The sequence below is a fragment of the Echiichthys vipera genome (assembly GCF_963691815.1).
Source record: "Echiichthys vipera genome assembly, chromosome: 2".
NCBI classification, from domain to species: Eukaryota; Metazoa; Chordata; class Actinopteri; order Perciformes; family Trachinidae; genus Echiichthys; species Echiichthys vipera.
In genome coordinates this window covers 32,113,869-32,137,222 of record NC_139827.1, presented here as the reverse complement: position 1 = coordinate 32,137,222, position 23,354 = coordinate 32,113,869, and the positions used below count along the sequence as shown (strand labels likewise).

The following is a 23,354-nucleotide window of genomic DNA, read 5'->3' as shown; positions in this document are numbered from 1 at the left end:
AAAAAAATTAAAATTGTGGTTGCAATTGATTGTACTCATGTGCGTCTGAAGGCACCATCCATGACTGATTACGCGTTCATCAAACGCAAAAACTACCACTCGATAAATGTACAGGTGATTTGTGATGCCAAGCTATCGCTTTTTAACATGGTGGCCAGATGGCCCGGGGGACACACGATTCTTTTATATTTAAAAAAAAAACCTCGGCTCCAGCCCCCCGCGACCCCGACAGGGACAAGGTTGAAGATGAATGAATGAAAAGGAAAGCGCACTGCAGAGCCATAGTCATCTCCTCGGTAAGTGGCTACCCTCGATAAATTGCATTAAATCAAACAAGATGATTAACATCTTGGTATGGTTCTTCTAGACGACAAAGGTTATCCTCTAACGGAATACCTAATAACCCCGCTGGCAAACCCCGCTACAGAGCAGGAGCGCAGGTTCAGCAGTGCGCACACACGCACAGGCGCACACGGGTCACAGTGGAGCGCTGCTTCGGGTTGACTTCCTCAGTTATTCCTTTCCATTCAGCTTTTTTATGGGCCCCTTTTATTCCACTCTTAAGACTGCCGAAAAGCACATCTTTATTTTGCTCCATCTCGGATGTCAGGATGCCGATCTGTGTGTCGGAAAAGTGTCTTTTCTTCCCAGCATTTCTCCTCTGCATGTTTGACCTCAGTGGGCGAGGCCTCGAACCAGGAATATTTAAGGGCTTAACATGTTAATGACGATCGAATTCAGCCGCCGCATTTATCAAGGCCCGCTCATTCGTACGCTGAGATTGGTCCGATACGAATGTTTCATAAATCACACGTGGGTCCTGTCATACGACCAATTCTGCGCTCAGATCTGCGCCCGTTTTCACGCAAGATTGATAAATGAGGCCCACTGCTCCTAATTTTCGCAATATTACGTAGGTGAAAATATGCAGTCCTTGTCGTAAATTTTATGTGAGAATCGAAGGACATATCCTGATCAAAAATAACACCCAGATTCCTTACTGTGATGAAAGATGATGGTTAAGTTCAGACAACAAAAGAGGATGGTTAAGTTTAGGCAACAAAAGGTCACAGTTAAGGTTAGGCAACAAAAGGTCACGGTTAAGTTTAGCCAACAGAAAGTGACATTAGGTTTAGGCAACAAAAGGTCACGGTTAAGTTTTGGCAACAAAAGGTCACAGTTAAATTTAAGCAACAAAGGTGACCCTGTTTAAGGAACAAAGGGTCACAGTTAGGTTTAGGCAACAAAAGGTAACGTTAAGTTTAGGCAACAGAAGGCAACTTTATGTTTAGGCAACAAAAGTTCACAGTTTAGTTTAGGCAATAAAAGGTGAAATTAGGTTTAGGCAAAGAAAGATGATGGTTAAGTTTAGGCAACAAAGTGTCACAGTTAAGGTTAGGCAACAAAAGGTCACGGTAAGTTTAGGCAACAGAAGGTGACATTAGGTTTAGGCAACAAAAGGTCACGGTTAAGTTTTGGCAACAAAAGGTCACAGTTATATTTAAGCAACGAAGGGTCACAGTTAGGTTTAGGCAACGAAAGGTAACGTTAAGTTTAGGCAACGGAAGGTGACTTTAAGTTTAGGCAAAAAAAAGGGTCACAGTTAAGTTTAGGCAACGGAAGGTAATGTTAGGTTTAGGCAACAAAAGGTGACTCTAAGTTTAGGCAAAGAAAGATGATAGGTTAAGTTTAGGCTAGAAAAGAACTTCATTAGGATTAGGGGTGGGCGATATGACCAGTATTTTTTTTGTTTTTTCAAGGTGATGGTATAATATTACAGTATTGCATAAAAAAAAGGGATACTCCACTCAAAAAATGATTCTACCTCTTTTCACTGTATTGGGTATGCAAAGATACATATATATTAAAGAAAACAGTGTGTTCCAAATGGGACTGAAAATGAGGTATAGGTGTAAATGTGTTTTGAAGTGCATGCAGCTCTGCTCGCGCTGTCTGTCACTCACACAAACACACAGCACACCCATCTCTTATCCTCTCCATGCATACTACCAGGTTAAGTTAGCACGGAGCTGGAAATGATTTATTGCAAATTGTGTAGCACTCCCTGTTTCCAGTATGTGGTGCTAGAGAACACACTAATTAAACGTCATGCTGCCGTACAGTATATCACATGTAGACCACACCATGTAAATTTCATGTAAATCGGTCAGGTGAAGTTATAACAGCTCCCTGTGTCATGGCCAAATATGCAAATTGCCCGCCAAGCCATGGCAACGCTGTTCCACAAAAACGCCGCACTTCGGCATGAATGTTTTCCGATTCTGCTGACCACATATGAGAGGGATCTGCTGAATCCTCTTGGAGGGATTTCGAAGAGGTTCATACCTGTAAAGTGCCTAAAATGGCGTGTTGTTACATGACCTATGACATGATCGTTTGAGGTATTCCTTACAATTCCCTGTCACCTCAGTTAGCAGGTTGAACCAACCACATTGGGAATGAATCAGATAATCCCTCCAGTAGGAGTTTAAAAATGTTTGCAAAATACAAAGTATAGTTCAAATGGGTGTGCTTCCATCATGTTTACAAAGCTACTCTAGACAGTTGGGACATCATCATCTTTATTATTCATAATCTTTATTTGGGATATCATCATCTTTATTATTTATAATAAAGATTATAGGGACAAGCGGTTGAAGATGGATGGATGGATGGATGGATGGATGCTTTACAGGGGCTCCTGTATGTGGGACCCACCCTGACATTCATTTTAACATTTGACACTTTCACCACACCATCAACAATGAACTGAAACAACTGTTTACACTGGCTGCTCTGACAAATTTGCTGTAGTTTAAATATGAAGAAAGTTACAGAATACAGCTTCAACTTTTTATTAACATCGTCTCGTTATCTTGACTGCAGCAGGCAGGGTTGACTGGTGATCCTGAAGCTACTGTTCCAACATAGATATCTTTGACACTATGGAAGACACTTCGATCCGTTGTTATCGTTCTGGTTATTGTTTGGGTCGTATACATGTGCAGTACCATCTTCTCTCTTTCGGTCAATGCAGCCTCCATACAAACACACACTAACAAAGTAACGTGCAGCTTTCAACCAGGACTGTACAATCTTTTACAAAGGCGAGACTGCATTCAAACAACATGGGACCTGTAACTGCATTATTTTAAAGCATCTATAAATCATTGCTTCTCTATTCTGAAACTGTAACACACGGCCAACAGCCACCTCTCATTTGGATGCTTTTGTGGTCCTCTGCACATCTCCAAACTGTCAGAAGTGTGTGTGAGTGTGTGCGTGTGTGTGTGTGTGTGTGTGTGTGTGTGTGTGTGTCCATTGGCCGCCTCTGCTGCCTCCTCGTAGTATCTACAGTAGAAGCCCACAGGCATAATTGGCGTGGTCAGTGATGGAGCATATGCACTTTCCAGTGGGAGACCATCTGACAGGGCCACTCGCTGATGACTGCCTACATAGTCTCCATATGTGGCAGACAGAAGGGCCCATACGCACACTGCCCTTCAACTAATGAAGCCAAGTCACCCGGCTTATACCTCAGCCTTTTAGAGGACCTTATCCAGGATCTGGAGCCAGAGCGCTACCTCTCACAGCATGCACACAGATAAATACACACACACACAAATATATACACAAGCCATGAGGGAACACTCAAAGTTGTAAAAGCATAACTGCTCCCTCACCTTCACCTAGATCGTGGATACTCTGACACACACACATACACACACACACAAGCACACACACACACACACACACACACACACACTCACACACAGAGGCATGTAAACACACAGCAGTGACTCAGAGATGCTAAAAACATAACTGCACCATTACCTTCACCTCTCTCTTTCTCTTTCTCTCTCTCTCTCTCTCTCTCTCTCTCACACACACACACACACACACACACACATAGACTTTACAGGAGAAAATGGTGTTGAGATGTAACGAGAGGAATGAATAACATGGATGGAGGTGGGGGGAAAAAGAAAGTGAGGGAATACAGAGAAAGAGAGAAGCTGTGTGGTGTGAATTCAGCCTCCAGCTGGGCAGCTAAATGGACTTGGTCAGTCATTAGCATGCAAAGGTCTAGTCCAGACATGTAAGGTTATTCATTCCCCAGGCTTATCCTCCCCGCACTGAAATCCTCAGCTACTTCCTGAATCACTCTTAATCAATGCCTTATAACTACTTGTTGTAAACCTGGTGGTTATTTTCCACAACACACTCTCGACTGCACTCCAAATCCCTGGCAGCTACGGGTTGGCTGAGTGCACTGCATGTTCTGAATGTTTCTGGGGCTGCAAATGTTAGCGCATACTTAATAAGCCTGAGCACAGGGGCCCCAACCTCGCAATGTAATTCCGCTACCCAAGGTGCATCTGTTCTACTTGTACTCGCAGGAACCCTATGGTGGTGGAACTGTTTCACAAAGTCACACAAGTCATACAGTGGCTCAGCTGCAGCTCAATAACAGCCAGTGGAGGTATCAAAAGGCAGCCAGGCCAAGGGGAAACAGTTTGATATTGGCCAAGCGCAGCATGGCACACAGCTGAAAGGCAACACATATAAACTGTATCCATCTTATTCTTGGTGTCTTTACTGTAGAAAGGGGTATGGGTGAAACTTCTAGTGAGATAGTGGAAGTAGTAGTAAGCTAGCTAGTCCTAGTGACTAACCATGGTGGGAGCGTACCTGTGTTTCCTGGGTCCTATGTTCCCTGCTTTTTAATACTTTTTAAGAAAAGGGTCCGCTGTTCCCCCCGCTTTTCACAGAAAGGATCCTATGTTCCCTGCTCTGTTATTATTACCACAATCAGTGCCGAATTCCCAGGCAAATAGGTTTACGTAGACTCTAACACTACCCCCTAACCCTGGCCTTGCCCTAACAAAATACTGAATTATATCAGCAGAGGCAGAGGCTTATGCAACCGAGGAACATAGGACCCGGGGAACATAGGACCCGGGAACATAGGACCTGGGGAACATAGGACCTGGGGAAAATAGGACCTGGGGAACATAGGACCTGGGGAACATAGGACCCGGGGAACATAGGGCCTGGGGAACATAGGACCTGGGGAACATAGGACCTGGGGAAAATAGGACCCAGGGAACGTAGGACCCGGGGAACATAGGACGTGGGGAACATAGGACCCGGGGAACATAGGACCTGGGGAAAATAGGACCTGGGGAACATAGGACCCGGGGAACATAGGGCCTGGGGAACATAGGACCTGGGGAACATAGGACCTGGGGAAAATAGGACCCAGGGAACGTAGGACCCGGGGAACATAGGGCCTGGGGAACATTGGGATGACCCCACCATGGTGGCTAACTGCAAACGGCGAAGTTATTTGTCTTAATTTTGCCTTTAACACATATTTAAAACCCAAATGATTCCGTTTGGGTTTTTGAAATGGGGTTGTATATCCATGGTCAGTGTACTACCTAGTGGAAAAACAGACCGAAGTAACATTACTGGCATAGAAGCTTAGCAATGCTGTGGATGGAGGCAGCAGCTAAACCTATTTTAGACACATTAAAAAGGCCAACCGACCTAATAAATCAATATCAGTTTAAATGTTTGCTATATTTAGAATATTATATTTCCATCAGATAGCCTTTTCTGATTAACTAAAGCCCATAAATCCACCTGCACTCTCTGATCATGGCCTTAGTCGGTTAGTTTGTTCGTTCGTTTTGTTAGTTCCTACTTCTTTAAAATACCAAAGTCCCACAATAACACAAATAAACTCACCGATTGAGGCAGTGGTAAAACAGCAACTCCTGCATTCTACAAGGTAGTTTGGTGACTTTGATGAGAGCTATATAACAGCCTCAGTTCCCCCTGTGTAAACTTAAACATGGCTGTTGATGGCAAGGGAGAGTTATGAAAATATTCTTAATATACGCACACTTAAAGTCATAATCCATAAGATTTGGCAGTAAAATGTAATTGCAAGTCAGCCTGTTCTCAAGCCTCTCCATCTTGTCACATTCACGGTCACTATGTGTGTTGACATTTTGTATTTTTTGCTTTTTGGTAAACTTTATTGAAACACATTCAACGCTCTTCTTCCACTCTGTCCCATATATGTTCCCCTCTTAAATCCACACACACAGACATGTTTTTATTACACTTTTGCCCTTACTACAAGCCTGACTCAGAAGTTGGAAGTTCCTGATTTGGGATTAGAAGTGAACTCAGCTTAACCATTACTGACTATCTGGGCCGGCAGACCAGCAGCTGTCAGCAGCGTCACCAACATGGTTGCCTATTTATATCTAGCCCAGGAATGTCTCCACAGACACTCAGATTGGAATACTAGGCAACAAGTGTTTTCATTAGTGGGTCATATGATCAATCACCATTGTTTTAACTTCACTTGCACTCTTTGATAGATAGTAAATTAACAGACAATTAACTAAATGAAAATCCTACGGATTATGTCTTCAAATTAATGTAGTTTTTGTTAGGTGGCTAAAATATGTTTAATTCCTGCCTGCTTTTACAAACTTGGGGCATGCTTACCACCATCTACTGTACAGTCTATGGCCTGTAGCGACAGAGACAATAACTTAGCTAAATATGCTAGTGTTCCTTATCTGAGGCCATTCATATAGGTTGTCCTCCATCCCACAATAGAAGAATCTAGAGGGATGATAATATTATCTCATTGAGGCGTAACAGATGGTCTTCCCACATGTTTTATTTTGCATTCGCTCTATTGAAGAGGATTAGCGTACCATGGAAAATGCTTGTTCCAATTTCCACTGGAAGTTGCGCCTAGTATTCCAACTAGGTATCATGGGAGCCGGTGGTGTAGTGATAGTCACTGAGGTACTGACCTCAGTACCACTAAGTAGATGGATAGGTTACAGAGGAGGAACAGGTATACTGCACTGTATATGCCAGAGACTTTTCGGATGATAGGTGGGCATACTGTTAACTACCAGAAAAAGAAGTGCATACCCTACGCGACACCACTGATGGGGGCTAGGAATATGGGTGGACAGACTCTGATTGTTTATTTTACTTCATGCACTGGGAAATATCTGCGTGCATCGCCTGCCTTGTACATAAAGCCCGATAGCAAAGTTGGAGATAAGGCTGTACCAGCATCACAAGCGATACATTCTGTGAAAAGACGTTTCTCCATTTGCAGCATCTTCTCTTCGCCCACATCATTTCAACTCACCATTGTGCCGTGGGTTATCCACAATGCATCGGGGGGTCATCAGATAACTGTCAAAGTCACCACAAAATACCCCTGGGGATTTTCTCCGTGTTATCAAAATGAAACATAACTCATGAACAAGTGAAGTAAGAACACTACACAACTGTTAAAAAAAACTATATTGAACCGAAACTGCAGCATTCACAGTGAAGATGTTCTTGCTTCTGCTGAGTTTTATTCATTTCAAATACACCTCCAGTCTCAAAGTAAATAGATTGTGAGATTCCGTGCTGCTTCACTTCTATTGTGCTCAGAGCGAAATGTGATGTTTCGGCTTGTTTTTCCCCGAAGAGTTTGGCTGACCCACTTTCCCTCATCCCATGCACCTTGAGGGTGTTAATAGAATAAGGAATATTTACATTGGAGTGTTTAGAAATAATCTGATATGATTAAGTAGGGAGTTTGAAACAATTAGAGGGAGATCACCTTAAGTGGTGATATGTACAGTATGGTAGTATGCATGGCAAATTATTGTTGGAGCTTTCAAAAGCTCACAGGGTGGTGTGGGTGTAGATCCCTGGTGTTAAGTTGAATACTGAAGATATTTAAAATGTTGATAGCTCGTCTTTCACAGTGATTGGTGTCACACAAATTAAAACTAATCAAGGCACCTGATAAAAGACAAATTTTCATGTTTTTATAGACGCAGTGGAATGGCAGTTAGAACTTGTTTTGGTTCTGTATGCCTTTTTTTTTAAAGTTAACATTATTGTTAACACTAGACTAACCACTAAAGTATTGCGTAAAGGCCACTTGACCCCCATAAATATTGATGGGCTAAGCTAAGCTAAGGTAAGCTAAGTTTACTGGTAGGGCTGCACAATAAATTGCTTTTTTAAATGATCATCATGAAATCAATTTGTTCAGTAAACACATCATAAAAGACTGTGTCACATCACAAAAGACGCTCAGGAATTTTATAGGTAAGTTGAAAGCAAAAAATGCCATTGTTAAGCATTTAACAGGTCACACTCTTTTTGATGTAATGTCACAAGATCAAGGCAAACAGTAAGTCTGCACATATTTTAAGTATTAAAGGTTGAATATGTAGAATCTTCATTAAAGCACTTTATTTCAAAAATAAATAAATAATACACCCGGCGGCTGGTGGCACAGTGGTTAGAGCAGTCGGGCCATGTAAAGAGGCTGAAGGTCCTTGAGGCAGCGACTCCGACCTGCGGCCCTTTGCTGCATGCCCCCCCCCCCCCTCTCTCTCCCCCCATTTCCAGTCTGTCCTTTATAAAAAATAATCTTTAAAATAATAATAATAATACACCAACGGGGCATTTTGAGGGTTACAGAATCAAAGTATTGCTTTTCCGTAAAAATATATTTTGTCTGAGTTTATATTTTAATATTTTTTTGACAGGTTTGACAATGACTTTTGTGTCCCATTCTGTTTCCATGGTAGCAGCCAATAGCATTAAGAACAACCCTTTTAATTTCAGTTAGAAAGCCTGTGTGTGTGTGTGTGTTTGTGTGTGTGTGTGTGTGTGTGTGTGTGTGTGTGTGTGTGTGTGTGTGTGTGTGTGTGTGTGTGTGTGTGTGTGTGACTTCAAGCTAAAATGTGGTCCTGGAGACCTCTACTATAGCAGGAACTATCACAGAGGAGGTTTTGAGTATTTTGCCAGGTGTTTACATGTCCGTCTGTCCGTCTGCGGCCAGACTCTGCCACAGTAATAGCGACGCAACTGTGCATGGAGTCACGAAACATTACAGGTGTAAGGTTAGGATCAAAATGAAGGCCGACTTAGAAAATGGGTGGTGGAAGCAGGGGCGTAGAAAGTAGGGAAGGGGCCATTTTCCCACCACTTTTCACCTCTGGCAGCTGGTGTGATCCCATCACAAGATGAGTTACTACATTGTTTTCCACAGTTTGAGGTGTGAATGACACTCTTTTAAGTATGTCATGTTGTGGCACCCCCTTATTCTGTGGTACCATTCATGTTGATGTTGAACTTCTAATATTCACGTAACAGTAGTTTCTGGTAACGTTTGCATTACAAGTGGATTGAAACCTGATGATTGACGTAGAAAAAGACCCCACCTGTTTGAGCCAAAGTTTAGATCATTTAATTGGGGGTCCATCAAGACCTCTACTTAAAAATGACAGGTTTTGTGTGGCATTTACAGGGGAGAAAGGTTTTTCAAAGACATAACTTTGCTTCTACCATAATTTCACTGCTGTTTATTCTCCTTCCTGTCAACTTTTGCCTGAAAAGTGCTGTACTTAAAATACTGGCGACCAAAATATATGGAGGAGTAATCAAATGACACCACTACATCTTTAAATAGCAAATATTGAATGCTATGTTTTATTCTGAATATTAAGTACAGCTCATTCAATACTGTTTAACTTGCTCACCACACATTTGATCAATGGGCCTGTGTATTGATTGCAATGCTTGTCTTGTTCTGCAGGTGATTTTGATGCTGACCAAATTATTTGACTTCAACCTCAACAGTGTGACGGAGAGTTCATTGTGGAGGTAGGTTTATCACACTACATGAGCTCATGACATTTCTGGAAAAGCATAGAGAAGCTGTGAGTGTGACACAGTAAATCGGTCAGAGGGAGCTGTTGGGAGCTGACTTGGTTTTATATATTTCCGTTGTTTTTATCCCTGTGGTTTAAACTAAAGAATACCAATCCTCACTAGGATCTCATAATGTGAATTAATGAAACAGTCGAAGCTTGAAAAAGAGGCAAGAGTCTAAAGCGAAATCTCAAATGGCGAGCCTGAGCAGCGGGCTGTCTTCAATCATTTTAATGTCTGTGGGCAACAGAAATCCCTCACATGAAAGCCTCTAATCAACACGACTGGAGCTTGCAAAGTTATCCTGTAAATTACCTTGACCAGCCTTGAACTGAGCGTAGCCTTGCTCGGAGCGTGAGTCTCGTTTCTGACTCGATCCTGATGTAACGTTGGTAGATGCCTGTTAGGAGCGAATGTGGCTGCATTAATGTCTTGAAGAAAGGAAGTCATAGCAAGAATATCTGCACTTACTGTATACAGATACAAGTAATTATCATCATGAAATGTATTTAACATTATTCTTGTTGCCTACGAATTGTAATACTACAGACATAAACCGCTCTCTCCAGGGGAACAAAAATAAATAAATAATAACTACATGAAAAAATAGTTTGTTGTATAAATGAGATGACTATCTACATTGTGAGAGATTTTTCAAAAAGCTGAGTTCATGGTTACAGTTGGCACATTCAGATTTTCCCATTAAATTACATTATTTTTCAATTTGTTCCATCTTAAAATCAGTCAAACAGTTTGAAACCTTGAAATGTTGAGATTTTTGGTCTGCATAACCAAGGATCAAAGTGTAGAGACGTTGCATGCACTTTTGTGCAAGAACAATGAAAATGTCTGAAAGCAGAAAAACTTCAAATAGACCATAAGTTATACGACAAGACTATGCAAACAGTGCAAACTAAAAAGTAAAAAAAAAAAGTTTTGTTTGACATACAAAACCAAAATCAAATACTATCTTTATTTTCATCTTTTTTGAACTTTCTGTGACCCACCCTCCATGTTTACTGTGCTCTATCCAAGGCTGTTGTACTTTGCAAATTTTATTCAAACTCACAGATTTTATTTCATTTAAAGTAGTGATCCTACATTTTGGAAAAAATATGAGAAATGTGAGACTTGATTATGAGGGACAAACGTAAAAAAAATGCACAAGACATCTAGATGATTTCCATTTGATGTAATGGTGCAAAACAAACATGTCGGCCTGTTGGATTTGAATGTTTCACTTTGAATAAGCATCATGTAGTTTCAATTAAGTCTTGATGCAAGCTGATACTCATGCTGCATATGTGATACTGAGTGTCAGTGGGTGTCGGTGTGGACATTTATTTCTGTGTATAAACTAAAAGAAGGGCAAGGGGTAATACAAAGGTAAAATCAAGATGTATAGAAGCAAATGCTGGTTCTTGTCTGAAGCCCAGTCCAGATCAAAGATTCGTGATGAGACAAAACTGTGGTGTGACCTGCCCTGTTTCATTAGATGGTATGTAGATGCTATGTAGATGTCCACTGCCATCTGTGTGAATGGGTGAATGTGACAAGTAGTGTGAAAGCGCCTTGAGTAGTCAGAAGAGTAGAAAGACGCTATATAAGTACAAGTCCATTTACAATTTACCTGTTTCAACAGCCAATGTAAGCTGGTTGAAATGACAGTTATGGACGGACGCTCAACAAGGGGTTGAGTGAGCTAGAGCAGTGGTTCCAGACCTGGGGGGTGTCAAAGATCCAGGGGGGGTCGCGAAGCCCTCTTGATTTTAAGGGGTTTAATAATTTTAATGTAATTAAAATGTTAAATAAATGAGTAGGCTAAGCATTTAATTCATATATGTGACAAAATCAACTAAATCCAAGACCACATTAAACATTTATTCGTGTATTTCAAATTTTAGATAAATGAATAAGTTATAGGCCTATATCACGAGGAACAGAGCGTGTGTGACTTGAACGCCTCATTTGCAGCAGTCGTTGCTAGGCGGAGCTAAGGGAGAGATGGCGAAGCGTCAGGTAGGAGACTGCGGAAAATGTCAAAAAGAAAAAGAGGGGCTACCAAGAAAGTTATATTGAGTTTGGCTTCATAGAAGCAATGGATTAAATTAGAGCAGAATGTATATTTTGCTGTGAGAAACTGGCAAATGAAAGTTTGAAGCCCTGCAAGCTGATGCGACACCAGACAACTAAATACCCGAGACGGTGGGTAAACCCAAAGAGTTTTTCATCAGAAAAAGAGAGCTTGTTGTCACTAGCAGGCCCTAAAACATAAAGGAGAGTTTCTTCAGGGCGGGAAGTGACCAGAGGCAGGCAACGGTTGCATCCTTTGAGTGCTCTCTCCTAATTGCCCAAGCCAAAAAGCCACACAACGTCGGCGAAACACTGATTAACCTGATTAAAATGGCTGAGATACTGTGTGGACCGCAGGTGGCTAACAAATTTAAGACTGTACCACTGTCCAACAACACAGTGAAAGACAGAATCGACAGAATGTCAGGAAACGTTGAGAACACACTCGTTGAAAAAATCAGGACATGCCCGTTTTCAATTCAGCTGGATGAAACTACCACTGTGGCAGAGGAAGCAATTTGCATTGTTTATGTACAGTACATTGAGGAAACTGAGCTTAAACAAGACATTCTTATGTCTGTAAATCTCACAGCCACCACAAGAGGAGAGGATATTTTCAGTGTAGTCGACACGTACTTCACAAGGCACAATATTCCCTATGAAAATATAGTTGCATGCTGCACAGATGGAGCCGCCGCAATGATGGGGAAAAATAAGGGCTTCAACAGCCATTTGAAGGAGAAGGCACCGCACTGCTTAGTGTTTCACTGCATAATACACAGACACGCACTGGCAGGCAAACATCTCTGTGAAGACCTGGACGTAACCTTAACGACTGTGGTCAAAATAGTCAACTTTATTAAAGCTCGTCCGGTCAACAAAAGGATCTTTTCACAGCTGTGTGAGGATGAGGTGCACCAGACACTTCTCCACACCGAAGTGCGCTGGCAAAGTGTTGGTGCGTTTCATGGAATTTAAAAGCCAAATAAGGGAATTCTTAGCCGTTCATAACCAGAAACTATCCGACGAAATGACCGATGTGTTTCTCATTAAGACTTCATATCTTGCAGAGATATTCAGTCTGTACAACGAGGCAAACAAACGCATGCAGGGCGCGGTTGCCAGCGTAATGGAGTGCAAAGAGGCAGTGGATGCGTTTGCGTGCAAAGTGGAGTACAGAAAGATTAAATTGGGAAAGGGGGACCTGCAACCGTTTCCTGCTACTACAACAGTCAGGGGGGAAGTTATCTGATGCCAGACAATTCAACCGCCACATGGAGCAGCTTCAAGAGGAGATGCCCTCGCGTTTTTCAGATATTAATGAACATGTCTCAAAAGACGCATGGGTGATGGACCCATTTCTCGCTAAAGAAGAAGATGTGGAGCACCTCCAGGCTGAGGATGAGCTCATGGATATAAAGTCTAGCTCACTCTGCAAGCGATTCTATGATGAGCATGGATACAAGCGGTTTTGGCTTGTGAAAGGACCAGGAGTCGCTCCTAGGCTTGCTCATCATGCGACCACCAGATTCATCTTGCCATTTGCCACAACATACCTGTCAGAGACTGCTTTCAGCGCTCTGGTCACCATCAAAACAAAGGCACGCAACAGACTTGATGTGCACAGTGACTTTCGTTTGGCTGTTACCAAATTCACACCAGACATCCCATTGCTGGCTCAAGAAATACAGTGTCAGAGCTCTCATTAAAAGCTAGACAGTGAAATGAAAAGGAGATCATGATACAACAAAAAATGTGTTCCTAGTACAGTACAAGTTCTGAAGTTTATGTGGTAATTTTACACAGGTTTTTCCTCATTGTTCCATGCTGTTGCTGTTTTTTTTTATTTAAGCAGGTAATAAATTGAAATATAATAAAGAAAATTAATTAATAATTTGAAAAAAAAGAACTTGTAGCTTTAAAAGTACAAGTTCTGAAGCTGTTTTTCAAATTAATTTAAGCAGGTAATATATTGAAATATGTTAAAGAAAAAGTGTTTTTTAAAAGTACAAGTTCTGAAGAAATATGTTGTAATCATACACAGGTTTTCCTCATTGTCCCATGCTGTTATTAAATAACTGAAATATAAAGTATTTCATGTAAAAGAAGTTATGATGTTCCTTATTTATTTTATTTTTTCATGAGGGGGGGGGGGGGGGGGGGGTGTCACCAAAGTTTACAATTGTAAAAATATGGGTCCCTTAAGAAAAAGGTTGGCAAGCACTGAGGTAGAGAAAAAAACAAGGAGAGGAATGCCGTCATCGGGAACAAAGTTGTGAATCAGAGAAATAGAATGTTATTTTCTGCTGTTTCATCACTTCTATAAATGCAGCTGTAGCGAGTATCTCACTATCTCTGTCCACATTTATATTTTTGAATGCTACAAATTATATCCAGCTATGGAAAGCTTTAACAGTCACAAGTTAGACCTGAAGTACATAGAGTTGTTGCTATGGAGATGATACAAAGTCTCATTTTGTCTCTTTGGTGTAAACTGGCAGGCTTGAGGACGTAGAAAACTTATGCATTGTGTGTAGTAGCAAGTTTCAACTTTCAACTTTCTGTGTGAAAGCATACAGTACATTCTAAGTCGTTCCCATTCCCAGGGCGTCAAATAACGCAGTGTTGTCCTATTTTATCTCAACGTTTGATACTGCCACACAAGGCACCCTTGAGTGTGTCTGATTGATATCACTGAGGAGAAAATGATGACAAAATAATTGGCTAAAAATCTTTTTCAAGAAACAATAATCCAGTTTCCATAGTTTAATTAATGTTTTGGCCGCTTGGCTCCACAACAGGGTCACCTCATCAAGGTGTCAGGATAAATGTGTTAGCAAGCAGGAGTTCCATTACACATCAAAAGGGCACAGAACAAGTGCTGTTTGTGTCCATGTGCCAAATACAAGGTCTCATATTCACTCTTCTTTCAGCTCTGTTTTGTTCTCTACCAACTGAAGAAAAGGAGGTAGGAGTTTTGAGATACTTAGCTGCTAAATGCTCTACAATGTTTGCCAGCCAGTTGCTAACAATCCATTGGTACTGCCAGTTTATGTATGCTACAGTGGGTCTTTTAAAGCTTGTTTGCTGAAAACAGTCTGGCGAATGATGCAAAACCAAAACAATAACCTCACCTGACTGTTCAAAAGGAGAGTGTCAGTGAGGGGAACTGCAGGGTTAGGTGACAAAATGCTGTGGATTTGTTTGTGCAAGTGATCACGTTCACATACACACAATCATTTGATCCATAAATAAAGATTCTAGCAGCTTGAAATAAATGATGATGTAATTTTATCTGCATCTCTGTGAAGTATGACACATCGTCCTGCCATCTGTCACAACTCCCGCAGCTGCCTCTGTAGCTCTGTCTTGCTTTAAGGACAGGATTATCAGCATTACGGTGCATTTCTCCTTGTAAAACCACAAGTTAAACTAGAGACAAAATGTTAGAGTTATTTACTGTTTGTAGGCAATTTTGTCCATCTCTGGAGAGTCTATGGATGTATAATAAGACCTGCATAGGGTGCCACCGCTCAGCCCTGCAACCCAAAAAACTTTTCCTCCATAGGCCACGACTGTAAAAGAGACATCTGTTGACTGCAGAGTCAATTATGACTCATGGACTTTTCATATTTGTAAAACTTTCTCGAGGACTGAGTGGGAACTCTTGGGCAAGGCTTTGTGTATGACCCAGTTGAGCAATTCTCGTTGAACTTATTATCAATTATTTATTGATAATAATTATCATTATTTATCATTTTGGGATCCTGTATCCAGTTCTTATAATATATCCATGAGAGAGCCAGGCGAGTTTGCTGCTTTCAGTATCAATTCTAAGATAGGTCACGCAGCTCCATCTCTATACCGAACACACATTAGCAGTATCAATATTTTCATCCCAGCATCTATAACACATCCATGTTTTTTTGCCTCCTGTGTGTTATTCAGTGGGGGTGGTACTTGGTCTAAAACATGCTTTCAGGATGTAAAGCATCTTTCTGAGAGGATTTCCAGACATGAAGCAGCAGGACAACACATAAAATCTGGCTTACTCTGCATAACAAGCTATCCAAATTGACAGCAGATACAACCGGGGAACTGAGCCATATAACAGCAAATTGAGGAGAACGTGTGCCCAGTCATATTATCACCTGTTAAATTGTTTGGAAAATGTGAAATAGCGCATTATGTCATATTGTAAAATTGTGTCATTTTCTGGTCCTGCATCTGTCCAAAATAGTTTTTGCCCTACTATTTCTGCCTGCCTGAAATGCATTGATAAATGTAGCATTATTGAGTGTAGAGGCTCTGTAGAAGTGTCTCTGATGCAGGTGCCACATCACCCTCGCAACAGTTCATGTGCTACTGATGTTTCATTTAAGTTATTAAAATGGATGATTAAAGATGCTTATGGATAAGAAGACGGATTGTCAGAACGACAATAATAAATGAACATATGATGTACAGTTTGAGAGAGAGAACAGCACGGTGTAGAATGTTAGTTGGTAATTTGCAGCCAGGAAAATAGACGGAGCAGCAAAGAAAGTTAAGCAACTCATAACTGCATTATAATAACGAATAGGTCTGCCAGAAATCCAGCATTCCTGGGGGGAGTGTGAAGCTATAGAGGCATCTCTGCCTGTTGTGGCCCTGAATAGCAGCATGAGGTAACAGCTTGAAACCTTTATACCTAGAAATCACGTGGCGCAATGTGAGCATGCTGTCAACCTGTCATTGCTTTATGCCAAATTTAGCAAAATATCTCGTACTGGTTAGCTTTAATACTAGTGTTTTTTTCTCAGTTTTTACTTCTTTTATTTGTATCAATTTATAATCACCTGTGTGGCCCAACACTAACACTTGAACTGGCCCAGTACCAGGCCCAACCCAATTGATACTGTCAGATCTGAGAACTGAACCTGACAAAATAACCAAGGTTAAAGTTGTATTACTGACCTTTAGCTTACTAGGCTATTGCAACACATTTGGAAATAACCAGACCTACTTGTGGATAACATGTGAGCACCAGGGGTCCGTTTCACAAAGCAGGTTCAACAAACTCTGAGTATAGTCCTGAACTCTGAGTTGATCTACTCTGAGATAGGAAACTCTGAGTTTTCAGTTCCAGAACAGTAGATTTGCGTTAGGTTGATCAGAGTAGTTTTACCTGGAGTTAAGCGCGTGCACCACAAGTAAAAAAAGACAGCATCAATGGAGCCCTGATTCGACGAGTCACCATAGCAACGGGGAAGGGGAGGGCTACGCTACAACTGGAACTGTAAATATTAAGATTCAAGATTCAAGATTCAAGAAGCTTTATTTATCCCGATGGAAATTATTGTGCAATTATTGTATTAATGCACTCATACGGAGAGTTTGAGCATGTTTTTCGCCGAAAGTGTAACACCGCTGCAGCAGCAAAAGAGAGGGAGACGTGCGGGAGGACATTGCTGCTCGGGTCAGTGCGCAAGTTTAAATGTAGTCCTGTTGCAATCACAGTAATATCACAGGGGGAACTGCTTGAGTGGTAGCCTATTAATTTATTTAACTTAGGTGCTTCAAACGGGGGAGAAGCGCACTTGGCAGCAGCTTAAGATGAAACATAAAAACATTGTTCAAACAGGTAAAACATCGGCACAATCTCATGGTGACGCCTCATTTTGAGCATGTTTTACATTGTAAAGTAAATATTACCGTAAGTGGCTGTTTTATATGTTGTATAAAAAACTCCCATTTGCAAAAAAACGCAGCGCAACACACAATATCTGCTGTGATATGAAACGGTACCGCTCAAAAAGGGAATTGCCTGGAAATGCAAGAACATCTATAATCAATAGTTTGAAAATCATATCCTTCATCCACGGGATCGTTATCAAAAGGACATGCCATGGTAGTGAAATAGTTGCCACCTAATATAACTTCTAATGTCGGATTTTTGCAATGATTTTCTGAAAAAACAGACGGAACTATACTGAACCAAAACTCGCCCGCTGACTGAATGAATGAGGAAATTAGTGATGGGCAAATGAAGCTTCATTCAGCTAAATGAATCATTTTCTTTATTTTCTGAGTCCACTAGATGGAGCTCTCTGTTCAACAAAGGGTTGAAAGTTCACAGGATTACCGTTCATTGAGCCTTTTTCTTTAAACCAAGAGCTCCATCCAGTGGGCTCAGAAAATAAGGAAAGTGGTTCATGAAGCCTCATTTGCCCAACACCAGAGGAAATCAAACACCGTGTGTGGCTGAAAGAGGGCGGAGACAGAGAGAAACTCAAGGTTTTCTGAGAAAAACTTGGTCCCGACCAGGTTAGTTTCAGAGAGCATGTTACCATGGTAACCGACCGAGAGGTTAAGTTACCTCTCTTTGTGAAACAGGCTAGAGTTACCCCTCTGTCTCTGGTTTGAGTTACCTCCCTTTGTGAAACGGAAAACTCAGAGTTTCCCTCATTTCAGGGTTAACAAACTCAGAGTTTTCACTAAACCTGCTTTGTGAAACGGACCCCAGGACATTTCCCTGTGTCCTGAGTCATTTTGGCCCGCTGTGAACAATCATCTTGACCAGCAATAATTTTGCAAGCTGAAATGGTTTGACTGCCCTCTCAGAATCCACACATCAGGAGCAAAGCTCAGACAGTCAGGTCAGAGCTCCAAACTTCTTACGTTGTGATCGCTAGATTCTACCAATAAAATATTAGACAACTCGCCCGGCAAAATAATTTACACAGCATGGCTGGCTTATTAGCTAATAACTGTGTGACAGTTGGCCATAGACTACACAGTTTGCACAGGCCCCCAGGAAGTGCGTCGGACTTTAAAGCCAATTTGATATATTGGCCAAACAGTGGAATTACAATCCCTTGGTCAGTCAGATGACATTTGAAACGTCTATTCACGTTAGCAGAAGGTTAAACCTTAAGCAGCAGGCTCAGCTGGGTCAAGTCTTTGGTGCGCCTGCTCTTTGGGCCCAACAGTAGGGGTGGGTGGATCGATCTAAAATATCAATAGTATTGATGCCAACGTTGGTATCAGTATTGATCAGTACTTGCGTGATTAGAGCAATACTTAAGTTTCCGTTTCTCTTGTTTACATTCAGCACACATCTCCTGTCACATCATAGTGGTCCTCCAAACACAGCTCCTCTCACTTCGCTCCTCCCCCTCCCCCCCTGCTCTGCTGTGAGTTGAGTGCACTGCTGGTTGCATGATGGCAGAGAGGAAAAGAGGCGTCAGCTGCAGACCAAAATAATGCAAGCTGTAATGTTAGAAGGAATCAAATATGCTACTGGGTAGTGATGGGCAAATGAAGCTTCATTCAGCTAAATGAATCATTTTCTTTATTTTCTGAGTCCACTAGATGGAGCTCTCTGTTCAACAAAGGGTTGAAAGTTCACAGGATTACCGTTCATTGAGCCTTTTTCTTTAAACCAAGAGCTCCATCCAATGGGCTCAGAAAATAAGGATAGTGGTTCATGAAGCCTCATTTGCCCAACACTACTACTGGGGCAACACCACAAATTTATATAAACACATAAAAACACACTCAAAAGATTACTCCGAGCTGCAATTCATTCAAATTTGCATATTGATGATGCATTCACTTCATAAATTATGACGCATTGCTCCCCCCAAAGGAAAGTAGATAAGCTGCTTTCTATGTAAAAAGTATTGGTATCTGCAATACTGGCCCTGAATTTACTTGGTATCGGATCCATACCCGATGTTGCAGTATCACACACCCCTACCCAATAGTGTGGAAGCATATGATGAAACTCGTGTCAGTCCTCCGGGTGTTTTTAGATGCAGCAATTGAACTTCTTTGGCTCGATGCCCCACTGAGCAGCTTTCGTAGGAATGAACAGGGCTACACCTTGAACACTGTGACCAGTATTCTCTTCATACATCCATGGTCTTATCTCTTCACCAGGGCTCCAGACTGCGTCCAAAATTTGAGTGTGCAACTGAATTTCAGTCTAGTCGCACATGTGCTACCAGATGTCTCACCATATTAATATGTAAGTGGCTAAACAGAAACAGAGTGACAGATAAGACAGGAACATATTGTAAGCAGTGTAAGAGGATAGTGTCGTCAGCACAGTAACACAGACATGTAACACGTGAGCTACAGCAGCTTCTTTGACATCAGGCTACAAGTTATAGTGACAGTGTCAGGACCTGACGGACCCGAAGTCTCCGTATGTGACAAGCTCCCGAGCCGAGTGACAGCAGAAATTTACCAAACCAAAAAAGTTTACATGTCGGCTCTATAGGGAGAAATCAACAGTGCTTAACTGATTCATTGACTCTATTTCTCTGCCCTGAGCAGTGACAGAGGCAGCAGGTGACACACAGACTGATCTGATCAGTGTGGATACGGTTCATATTCTTAAGAGAAAACTCGGGTGTGAGTCGATCCACTTAATAAAATGGAAACATATCTGTTCTGTGAGATGACAAGTAACAGTCATCGCACCGCTTCTTGTCTCGGGCGGGGCTCTTTTCGACGGCGAGTGGACCGGGTTAGTGATCATATGACGTTAGTAATAGACTTGAGCACATGGCACAAGTTCATTGAGAGTGTGTCCAGCTCCACTTCTGCTAGTTAGACGGAGCATAATCTGGGCACAAAGGGAGATGAACAGGGCAAAGGAGTTGTATATTTTTTCTCTTTATACATCATGGCTGTGTTTTTGGTGTAACATGAATTAAACCAGTCAAGATGTCATGTCCCATTCCCTGTAAAAGCCAGGTGCACCTGCATAGTTTAGTTTAGATTCTATGGGAGCTTAAGCCCCCTGCTAGCCCCTCCCTCCCTCTCCCCGCTGCCATTAAGTGAAGCTTTAAGAGTGGATGTCTGCCACCTAACCTGAAGGGCAGGAATTGCAAAGAGATTGCGGATGTTGGGGGAGGGAGGGAGGGGAATGATTTAGCCTGCTACTCAGAAGATACACTGTCTGAGCTCGCTGAAGGTTTCATAAATTCATCCTGTCTCAAGCAGTGCTGTTGATGTGACCTCATGTTAACTATCCCGAGATGCATGCAGCCCCCATCCTAAACCATGATTAATCAACCCCCCGCAGAGATCATAAAGGCTGTGTAGTAACTGCATATCATTGTAAAGTAGACTCTGGAAATTCAAATTGAAACTATCTAATAAGCTTGTTAATAAGTGACTATAGACATAATTCTAATCTATCTCAGTGAAAGTAGAAAGGGGGTTTAAGGCTTTTGATTGAGTCTGTGTATGTGTGTGTGAGAGAGTATGTTTCAAGATATAATGGGAATAGCTCAATCGTCCTCCAGCCTATTCAGAATCAATTTCCCCTTACTGAGCAGTATCAGTGTAATATGACTGATATCCTTATTGTGTCCTCTTACAATGTTTCATTACCTGCCCCCTTGTCTAATCCAACATGTGGACATTCAAAAGCATTGGCTCACCTTCAGCCCCTGTGAAGCCAGCAGCCTCACAATGGATGAAATCCCAGCAGGGTGGTCAGAGCTGCATTTTACAGCCACACATAACCACTGAATAGCCTTTCAAAAGCCAGCAAGGCGGACAAGTTTCACTCAAAATCATCGTCCTTGAGAAGCTGTCATTTTCCATTTAATGTAACTTCCATCATCCTGGGGGTTTCGTCTGCTGGGGCAGGGCCATTTTATTGGTCCATGTTGAAAGTTGCTGTGACACTAAAAATAAGTCATTGGCCCCTAAATCAAGTGATTCTGTGATAGGGGCCTTTGAGGAGCCGATCATTGGCCTGATGATGTCATTGTCCCACGGTCCTGGGTGTTGACGGTTTCTAATTAATTATAGAAATGATACTGGACTTACCCAGCAGGGTCCACCTTGTGTCAATGCATTTGCTCATCATGGAACCAGCCTGTAACGAATAAAATGCCACAACCCGTATTCACAAAACCACTTTAGGCTGTGCAGTAAGTAGCTCCTAACTTGCTGATTTAAGAGAAACTCTTTTTAAAAAATGGTTGTCAGTCGTAATTTTAGGACTGTCCATGTCCACGAGTGTCCTCTTCAGTCCATCTGATAAAAATGTCTTCATCTACCCATGCCCATCAGGGGCTGGAAGGACTGTTGGGCGAAGCCCAAAAAAAGCACCTACTGCACGCGCTCTAGTTGTTCCACACTCCGGTCCAGTATGTGGTGTCTGCACCGGTATACATCTCTAGCTGATGTGCCAAGGAAAATAAGAAGGGGAAGGAGAAAAGAAAAAGTGGGATGAAGACAGTAACTTTATAAAGTTCAAAAGACAGGATATCTTTAAAGGAACACAAAGACCCAGCAGTCACAGCAAACAGCCAGTATCTAGAATAGATCGTAAACAAGTCAGTTAGCTCTAAACTCAGCTCCTAAATAGTAGTATTCAGGACTCCAAGTCACTAAATCACAAACAATCGTATAATGGCTGCTGCCGGTAATCTGCCCCATAATCGACTCAACATTTTAGAAACCTTCAATGATAGTGAGCTTTTAAGATGGTATCACTTCTTCTTTTATCTTTTGCAGTTATCCTGACTCTGAATTTTCCTTTAATACTGTCCTTCCTTTCAGGCACAAGTTGAACAAGAATTAAAAGCTGTTGTTGTTTGCACCTCTCACTATCGTCATGGTTATTTTAGTGTGATCATTAAAGGCTTCTTCCATGGATACCTGCTGATTGTTAACGGGCTGTCAGACATGGAAGAGGCTGACAATAAGCTGCACGTATACTGGAATAGTCAGTAGTCTTTATTACTCTTTGTTTCATGTTCAATTGTTTCTATTGTTAATTTTTATTTGGTTATGAAAACATACTTCCAACAGTATTTCTATTAAGATTTCACTGACAGACACCCAAATCAGCCCAAGACCAAAACAAGCAATCACAGTGTGATGAAACATGATATCATCTATTGCACCGGGGTCAATCCCGCCCTCTCTCTTAGTTTAAGACTTCTCCCAGTTCCTCAGTAAAGTTGGTGTCAGCAGCTTTATGAAGAGTCCTCTTAGTGGGAAGATAACATGTTTGGAAATACGGGCTCAGGTTATAGAGAGGCAACAGCTGTATTCATAATTGTCTATCCAGCCTCTTGGCCAAAACAAAATGCATATTTTTTAGGAAATTCAATGTAAAATTATGTAAATTCCATCTTTCTGTTATTTAAATGTGACATGATTCAGCAGATCACTGAAAAATCTCAAAGGGCTAGTAAATGAGACAAAATGGTCAGTGTGCCATGAATATTTCTGTATATTCATACTTGTTTGTATACCTCAAGTGTGAAGTTCTCAGTAAACTCAAAAAACCTTCAAACAAGGACTTTAGTCTGGATTTAACAGCTACACAGAAAGAAGGTGGGGGGGGGACATCAGTCGATCAGTGAGTGATTGCTTCATTTGAAGTCACACAGGGCATTCTGCAGTGTCTTTGCTGCATTTTTAAGATTTGCATGCTTTCTCTATCTTCATGTGAAATTAGAATAGCTCACTGAGCTGATTGAGCCTCAGACTGT

General features: G+C 41.6%; 1 protein-coding gene across 1 annotated transcript in view; it reads left to right on the top strand.

Annotated features, from left to right (window-relative positions):
* sorcs1 (sortilin-related VPS10 domain containing receptor 1) overlaps positions 1–23,354 on the top strand; it is a 253,520-nt gene that overhangs the window by 107,334 nt on the left and 122,832 nt on the right. The window contains exon 2 of the mRNA XM_083931517.1: positions 9,656–9,723. Coding sequence (XP_083787643.1) covers positions 9,656–9,723 — 68 coding nt within the window. The remainder of the gene's footprint in view (positions 1–9,655; positions 9,724–23,354) is intronic.